Source organism: Penaeus monodon, unplaced genomic scaffold (assembly GCF_015228065.2).
Source record: "Penaeus monodon isolate SGIC_2016 unplaced genomic scaffold, NSTDA_Pmon_1 PmonScaffold_8039, whole genome shotgun sequence".
Classification (NCBI taxonomy): Eukaryota; Metazoa; Arthropoda; class Malacostraca; order Decapoda; family Penaeidae; genus Penaeus; species Penaeus monodon.
In genome coordinates, this window is record NW_023663259.1 from 310 (window position 1) to 9205 (window position 8896).

Consider the following 8896-nt stretch of genomic DNA (forward strand, 5'->3'; position numbering starts at 1 on the left):
AGGAACAACATTCCTCTTATGTGATGTTTCAATTTCAATTGTTAAATTCAGTCATATTCAAACCACCTGCTTATATACTTAGTTAACGTAGATATCATGACTACACATTTACTTTTGTGTGTGCTAATCCTTATTAGCTAAAATAACAATAGTGTTTCTTTCAAGATATGCCTTTTTGTCCTTCTACTCATCGCTCTACGACTTCTCAGTCTACCTTTGTTGATCTCACTTAATTAGTATATACTGTTAACTCTGGATTCCCTTCAAAACGCATAAATCTTTCGGCCTTTTACTAAAGATTTCCGTGGAGGGGAACAACTCAATGAGTCTTACTCAATTTTTCTATAGCCCACTTCGGTGGGTTCAAATTCAACATAAACGCAGTAAACATATAATTCACTGATAGTAATCTTGTAGTAAGGAGAATGTCTGAATATGTATTCAATTAGTTTTAGTGACTACATAATATTTCAACTTTCCATCCTCGGCTAAACATAAATTGTTTTTCCATTTATATCAGTAGTACATCATTTCCATTAAAAAACGCTAACAGTTGGTGTTCGGAGCTAATTCATTTAACGTTACTATATTTTTTGTTTTAATCTTAGCTTACTTCATCCTAATTTTTATCTACTTGGTGGTGAAAGGGATTATCCTTGTATACAAATAAAATAATGTGCAATAACATTATCTATGGTTCCGAAATAGGCATACGTACATTAAGAAAGTTAGTGGTCTACCTACTGTATAAAAAATTTACATTTCTCACACCACTGATCTACCGTGATACAACTCCCATAACATATTCATGTACATTTATATATATGTAAATATATAAATCTCTGTGAACATACACATTTCATTATCAAATATATGATAATGAATATTTTCTCACGGCATAATTCACCACAGGAAAATCGTTCATCCATAACGTTAAAGGTATAGGAAACGTAGGACAACTAAAGTGTATTACAAATATGCCCATTCTATATAGCAGAAATTGTGTATGGGAAATCGTAATTAATAATTCAAAATAATGTTATTTCTATGTTCAGATTATTTTTGACGAAACAAAATCCCCTTTGGTTAATATGACATAATTTCGCAATTACTGTAGTTAGTCTCATAAAAGGTAAAAAAACATTTAAATAAATGTAAAGGTACATTTTTCCAAAACACATTACTGGTACCTACACTTTATAAATATGTCAAATTCCTTTCACTACCCCATTTCTATGGCATTGTATGCAATGGATGCTTCCTGTTTTGGACAACCCACAGTCATTCAAATATTTTAGCCAATACCAAAATGTAGATCAATATATTTATGCAAAGTTGCATAATAATTTTACCAGTATAAATAGGAATTGCCAGGCAGCTTTTCTTCTCGTTTATCAAAATGAACTCACTGGGATATATCAAACTGAAATTATTTAAAAGTTGTTAACGCCATCCAAGAATCTTGGCCTCCGTAAAGTTTTAAGGTTGGGTTTCCTATGGAATTACTGGGGGATAGCGCGAACGCAGTCCCCCGCTAACAAAAATTGCGCACTCGAGTTAACCACATTTGGGTTAATCGCAGGGTCAGCCCCACCGGAGTGCAATGGTGAGCCTCGTCCTGGGAGAACCGCCTTCGTGATCACGGTATCTCCTGTGCCAGGTAAGTATGCTCTCCTAACCCGTGCGCCGACCCACGCTCGCTCACACTGAGAACCCCACGCGCTTTACAACACTTTATACAAATACCAAGTTAGACTTTTCTTTTACGAAGACTCTTCTAGTGAAGGACACTTAGGTCTATATATTCCAAAACAGTATTCGTGAACAAAAAGGTCAATTGATATTCATTCAATGTTATTTGTCCTTATCATACCGTAATCTAGTATATAAGAAACTTTTTCCACCTATACTTCTATTATTCTACTTTTATCATTTCCGTGACATTTTATGGCAATTTTCATAGTTTGGTATATATATATATATATGAAAATCCACACATACACACTCGCACTTATTAATGTAACCCATCAAGGCATCCATAAATACAGATGGATACAAATCTACGAAAATGGTCGTATAAATGCAATATTCACACGATTTGAATGCACTCACGGATATGCATTTTTCAAATCTAGTTTACATTACGCTAAACTAATATCAAATGGAAATAATGGTCAGAGTTCCCAATACTATATATATATATATATATATATATATATATATATATATATATATATATATATATATATATATATATGGAAAAATAAACGAAAGAAAATGAACCGTATTACTATTACGCAAAAACTATATACATGTACATATTCCTGCATATGCAAATACAGAATATGAACGAAAGTATTCGTCTGTGTGCGCGTACGTTTTTTACGTGCAAGTATGCATGTGCATGTACGTGCGTGTGGACGCGTGTCAAAGTGTGCGGGTATATACAAGGTCCAAATATTCATATAGTAATAGACCTTGGGCATATGAGTGTATGCAGGCCTGTGTCCTGTGGTGTGAAAGTGTGGCCGTGCATGAATGTGTTTTGTATACGCGCGTGCGTATATGTTAATAAAGATGTTTTGTGATAGTTGGTCAAGACGCTAAAAGTATTTCCCCATATGTACTTTCATTGAAGTCCGATGAAGTTATCCAACGTTGTCAATCCAGCAACAGTTTTTCATACAGAAAATTTCTATACAGGAAACATTCTCATAAGCCAATCAAATTTTTAATAACTTCCAACGTCATGTCGTTTACACCCTTTTACCTATACAGAGCATCACAAGCAAGTCCTCAGAAACCTTTTTCTTGGACACTTACACAACCATTTTCGCTATCGCTTCTCGGCCTTTTGGCTAAGATCAAAGTGTAGTATCTGTTCTTATCAGCTTAATATCTGATACGATCCCCATGTGGGATCTACGATATTAAACTGATTTTTGGAAAATGGCGAAGTGCTAGGGGCTTGCTCCACCTTTGCCGCGGATCGGCCCGGTATTGCAGTACCTCCGGGATTGTCCACTCCCTCCGGGGAGGATATCAACAATTATATTTACTTGTACGCAGTTACAAAGTTTCAAATTAGCTCCTCTCTTATCAGCTGGTATTACACTAGCTTCAAGAGACTAGTTGACGCTTAACGGTTAAGTTCCATCGCTGTCGAAGATTGCCTCAGTAATGCAGTTTAGCTAGAAAGTTACAACACTTTCTGCAAATAAAACACGAATTAAAAGGATTTCTGAGAAATGGCCAATTATTGCAGTACCTCCTAAATTCATCCAATCTCTCCGGCAACATATTAACTAATAAAACATATCAACTAATTGAATTGATCATATATATCAAAGTAAGGCTACGATCACATTCAGCTACATGTAAAAGACCATAGCCTTCCCACTCCATGTGATACCTCTCTTTAGTAACTTATGGTATGCGAAACTATAAATCGTAACTATGAATCATTTTCTTGATTGCCCTTTCATTCACGGCTTTTGGCGTTACCGTCACATGAATTTAAAAAGGGAGTGCAGGAACTCGAGTATAATAATTATACTCAGGGGCAGTACTAAGAATGATGGCATCCAAAGTAGACAAATCAATTATAACTACATCTAATAGTTTTACTTGTAATAGTAAGCACAAAATTATCTACATTTACGACACAATTACTCGCTTAATACTCTAATAACAAGTGTTGACACTTCAGTTTACTAGCAACACGTTGAAATTGTATTTTTGTTCCCCGTATCATCAGGAAATTCTCAAAAGTTTAAAATACTTCTTGCTGATGATATTCAACCACTCGCCTGTGATCCACCTCTGAACATCGGTAAACCGAGTCAGAACGGTCATCATACTCTCAAGCACAACACTTGAGAGCCGCTTCCGCTCAGAGGATTACACTAACAGTCCTCATCGTGGTTGACTATATCCCGAGAATCTTGGCGAGAAACCCGGCAATCGCATCTTCTTCTTTCTTCTTTGCTGGATTTCTTGGTTATAAACCAGCGGCATGTGGCCAAGGCTATTAAACCAATGGATCCTATTCATTCTATCATCTATGTAAGGTTCATAAAGTTTTGTCTCCTTAGAAAAGCGATTACTTTACTACTTTTTTTTTTGTCATCTGATAAAAGATTTGATGTTGTGAAATCTTTATCTTTTAATCTGAAATAATTTATTATATTTTGTCTCTGGTTATTATAGATTTGACATGCTGTTAATATGTGATCTATTGTCAGGTTAGAGCTGCATGTCTGGCATTGTGGAGGTATTTCTTTTCTATGTGTTGTCAATCTTGTAGCGTTGACCCTAAGGCGGGCTTGTTTTATTATTCTATGAACCCTAGTTCTTGCTTGTTTGTAGTTGCAAAAGTTCTCATTAGTGACGTTATTTTTGAAAAGCCTGTAGGCCTTATTGCGTATGGCGCAGCGCCCTGCGGCAATCTGGTGTCCACCATTGAACTCTATGCGCTTACTTTATCATCAATGGTTCTCCAGCAAGTTCGAGCTTGACGCTCCTTGTGAAGGCGACCCAGCCTGCCCTTTTTACGTTAAATTTGGGTGCTGAAGGCGTTCTCACTGTGTCGCATGAATATTCAATACAAATAGGAAGATTGTCGCTTCCAACGAGTCGTCAATGGTGTGCCACAGGCACTTGGCTGCTATTGATGAAGAGACCAATGATAGGTCATTAAAGTTCAAAGTACCGGTATTATCGTCCACCTGCATCGGACTACTATCGTTCAGAAGGACTAGATCAACGTCATTAATCAACTTAATTACTTGCTCACCTCTACCATCCACCCGCAGGGAACTCCTAACGTATGATGAGCATTAAAATCACCTAAAATTACTTTATTTTGTGGCAGACTATCCTGAGGAGCAAAGAGCTCATCATAGATTATCACATTATCAGGTGGACAATAAGCTGAACATATAGTCAGATACATGCCACTAATTTTTTACTTTGCATGCGACAAATTCCAAAGCAGAATCAATAGTCACTTCAATAAAAGGAGGCTTTGGTGGATGTACATGGCGACTCCGCCTCCACCCCTACCCTCACGATCCTTCCGACATAATGGTAGTTTCCTCAGTGAAACGACCTCGTCAGGGACAAAGTGTGTTAAGTGCATTTCTTGCAGAACTATAATATCGGGAGCATAAGACGAGGTTATTAATTTAAGGTCATTTACTTTAGATATAAGAAGCCTCCGGGCTAGTACAGTGGTAACGTGTCAGCCTCTCATCCGAGGGGTCGGCGGTTCGCGCCCCGCCCAGGCGCGAGAAGTTTAAACAGTCGCCTGGAGGTTACTGCTGTGGCTGGGCACCACAGCGGGTAAGGACTTGGTTCAGCCGAGTCAGCACCTGCTGACACACGTGAGCGAGTCGGCATTAGTCGTCGACACAGGCCGGGCTCCCCCATGGTATAGCCCGGGCGAGGCTAAAAATCGCATATCGGTCCTTATCCTTAGATCTAAGACTTCGACAGTTTCATTGTATAATGTCGATGCGAAAATTACGTTTTATGGGGCTTGGAAGTGCCTTGTCCGCCAGTTTTAATTTTCTTTTTCTAGGAGGGAGCGCCTCCTCTCCCTCGATTCCCGGGGACCTCTCTCGGGATGGTTCAGAGACAGAAGCCTCCATGTCCTGCACCTCCTGGCGAGGGAGACGACTCACAGATTGCGACCTGCTACTCTCTCGAGAAGCCGATCGCGAGCCAGACGAAGTCCTTACAGGAGTCGCCCGGACGGAGAGGTGCGATCCGAACTGTGATTCGGTATCAGCCTCCTTAGATGTTTATGCTGGGTTGATGCAGTCATTTGATCGACCAATTTAGTCAATTGATATACTTTAATATTTAGTTCTTTATCGGTTTGAGTTCAGCAATTAAGACAGACACTACTTGCACTAGGGGTGATAGGGGTGATGTTAGTTACTGCTGCAGCATAGGATGTATCGGGTTTGTGTGTCAAACTTTCCATTTTCCTCTTAGCTTCAGTATAACTAACTTCATGCTTTCTCATATATGCTAATGCCTCAGTCTCCTTCTTCAGGATGCTGTACTCAGCAGATCCTGACTGATGGGACCTCCACAGTTAGCACATTTGGAAATATGGCTAGTACATGCGATGGTGTCATGGCTTCAGCACATTTACGGCAAACACATTTACTTGAGTCTTTATCAATACATCTTAATGAGGTGTGTCCGATTTTTTTTGGCATCTATTACAATGCACTGGGTTTTGGATGTAAGGTTTGACCTGGACACATTCATATTCAACATTGACATACTCAGGGATTTTATTTAAAGTAAATATAAAAAAGCAGTTCAGTCTTCGTTCACACATTAACCCAGCCATTGGGATGTGCAAGCCAGTACACTTCTAGTGCCGGTCCCAAGCCCGGATTAATGGGAAGGTTGTGACAGGAAGGGCATCCGACGTAAAACTGTGCTCCAAATCCAAAAATGATCAGGCGGAACATTTATTTCAAGATATGGCTAGGGCGTCCCCCGTAGGCGACGCGCGAGGACATCGCCGTACACTCGTGAGAATGGACAGCGGCTACCGTATCAAGAGCGAATACGGCTAAAGAAGTTAGCTCATAGGAGGGGGAGAGGCAGAAGAAAGAAAATGAGACGATAGGTTTGAAGATTGGAACACTGAATGTGGGGAGTATGACAGCGAGGAGCCACGAACTGGTGGACCTGATGGAGAGGAGAAAGGTAAGAATCATGTGCTTGCAGGAGACAAAGTGGAGGGGAGTAAGGCCAAAGAACTTGGAAACGGATTTAAACTGTTCTACATAGGAGACGATGGAAGAAAGAACGGAGTTGGAATTGTTTTGGATGAGGAACTCAAGAAGGGGGTACTAGAAGTGACAAGATCTTCAGACCGAATCATCTGGCTTAAGATGGAGAAGGTAAACTGGTGTGAACATCATGAGTGTGTATGCGGCCCAACAAGGTTGTGCAGACGAAGAGAAGGAGAAGTTTTGGGAGGAGTTGGACGAAGTGAGAAAAATTCCAGCTGAGGAGAAACTATGGATAGGGGGTGATTCAATGACACTTGGTGGTGATAACACAGGCAGAGAAGAGACGATGGGCAAATTTGGTTATGGTACTAAGAATGATGGGTGGGGAAGAACTCGTGACATTCGCGATGAGGCATAATTTGTGGATCGTTAACACGTTCTATAAGAAAGCCACTAGGCACAAGATCACCTACCAAAGTGGAAGCACTCAGTCACAATAGATTACATCCTCTGCCGCTCATATGACAAGAATACGAAAGACTGTAAAGTAATTCTTGGGGAAACCATCACAAACCAACACCGACCAGTCATTTGCACACTTAAAGTTGTGAAGTCAAAACCCCAGACGAAGTCAAGAACCCAGAAAATCAAGTGGTGGAAGCTAAAAGAAGCGCAGAGCAGAGATGATTTTACAGATAAGGTTAGAGAGACCCTAGAAAGACGTAGACAGGAAGAGAGGTGTGACTGGGAAACAATCGCAGAAGACATGCGGGATCTGGAGAGAAAGTCTGTGGCAAAACCTCCGGAATGGCAAAGGCTGGAAAGGAGACGTGGTGGTGGTGTGATGAAGTCCAGAGAAGAATTAGTGAGAAGAAGGAAGCAAAGAAGAAACTCTTTGAAGATCCATCTGAAGAGAACAAACCTTACTAACAAAACAACAAAGAAGGAAGCTAAAAGAGCTGTGGCAACCGTAAAGGCAAGAGCATATAACCAACTCTACGAAGACCTTGATACAACAGAAGGTACGAAAAAGGTACTTAGAATTGCTAAAAACAAAGGACAAAACTCGAAAGACATCTATCAGACAAAATGGATAAAGAACGATGAAGGAATGTGTTAACAAATGATGAGGAAATTCTGGAAAGGTGGCGGTTGTATTTTATGAAGCTCATGAATGAAGAAAATCCTAGGGAAGCACGTGAGGAGGAACAGTTGGGGAATCCTGGTGAGGTGGAAGCCATCACTGACGATGAGGTGAAAGAGCGCTAAGGAGATGAAGGATGGAAAAGCAGTGGGACCAGATAATTTACCAATTGAAGCATGAAGTGCCTTGGTGAAGAAGGAGTAACTATCCTGTGCTCAATGCTCAACAAGATTTTCGATGAAGAAAAGATCCCAGAGTCGTGGCGGAAGAGCATACTCGTCCCTATCTATAAGAACAAAGGTGACATCATGGCCTGTGGTAACTACCTAGGCATAAAACTCATGAGCCACAGCATGAAATTATTTGAACGTATGATTGAGCACCGACTAAGGGGTGTGGTGAACATCAGTGAAGAGCAGTTTGGATTCATGGAGGGAAGTCCACTCCAGATGCCATTTTCCGCGCTGAGGCAGTGCAGGAGAGATACAGAGAAGGTCACAAAGAGCTGCATGGAGTATTCATCGATCTGGAGAAAGCATACGACAGGGTGCCACGGGAAGAGATGATGTGGTGTATGAGAAAGAAGAACGTCCCAGAGAAGTACATCCGTGTTGTGCAAGACATGTACAAGGAAAGTGAGACGTGGTGAGGTGCGTGGCAGGGACAACAGAGCCGTTCATGTGGAAGTAGGGTTGCACCAGGGGTCGGCACTTAGCCCGTTCGTGTTTGCGATCATCATGGATACCCTGACAGACGACATTAGGAAGGAGGCCCCATGGAGCATGATGTTTGCTGATGATGTAGTACTTTGTTCCGAAGAGAAGGCAGACCTGAGTGGACCTGGAGAGGTAGCACAATGGATTGGAGAAGAGAGGAATGAAAGTGTCAAGAGCAAAGACAGAGTCCATGTGTTTAAATGAAAGGCAAGGAGGGAGCGTACTGATGGACGACCAACAGCTGCCAGAAGTAACAGAATTCAGTATCTTGGTAG

General features: G+C 40.7%; 1 protein-coding gene, 3 non-coding genes and 1 pseudogene across 4 annotated transcripts; 3 read left to right on the forward strand and 2 right to left on the reverse strand.

Moving 5' to 3' along the window:
* Positions 1-247: 247 nt before the first annotated feature.
* On the forward strand, positions 248-365 carry LOC119571798. The gene has a single exon (XR_005228651.1). It is a non-coding gene; the product is annotated as a U5 spliceosomal RNA (small nuclear RNA).
* A 1141-nt stretch (positions 366-1506) lies between these two features.
* Positions 1507-1668, reverse strand: LOC119571795. The gene has a single exon (XR_005228649.1). It is a non-coding gene; the product is annotated as a U1 spliceosomal RNA (small nuclear RNA).
* A 1170-nt stretch (positions 1669-2838) lies between these two features.
* LOC119571796 lies at positions 2839-3030 on the forward strand. Its single transcript, XR_005228650.1, has one exon. It is a non-coding gene; the product is annotated as a U2 spliceosomal RNA (small nuclear RNA).
* Positions 3031-3800: 770 nt separating this feature from the next.
* Positions 3801-3967, reverse strand: LOC119571797 (annotated as a pseudogene).
* Positions 3968-6503: 2536 nt separating this feature from the next.
* Positions 6504-8030, forward strand: LOC119571794. The gene is made up of 4 exons (XM_037918932.1): positions 6504-6554; positions 6684-6929; positions 7240-7794; positions 7929-8030. The coding sequence occupies exons 1-4, from the start codon at positions 6504-6506 to the stop codon at positions 8028-8030; spliced, it is 954 nt and encodes a 317-aa protein (XP_037774860.1).
* The last annotated feature ends 866 nt before the right edge of the window (positions 8031-8896 follow it).

Coding starts and splice junctions, on each gene's coding strand:
- LOC119571794 (XM_037918932.1), top strand. CDS start 6,504: ATGGCTAGGGCGTCCCCCGTAGGCGACGCGCGAGGACATCGCCGTACA. Junction 6,930..7,239: donor TCTGGCTTAAGATGGAGAAG/GTAAACTGGTGT, acceptor CACCTACCAAAG/TGGAAGCACTCAGTCACAAT. Junction 7,795..7,928: donor CAACAGAAGGTACGAAAAAG/GTACTTAGAATT, acceptor TATTTTATGAAG/CTCATGAATGAAGAAAATCC.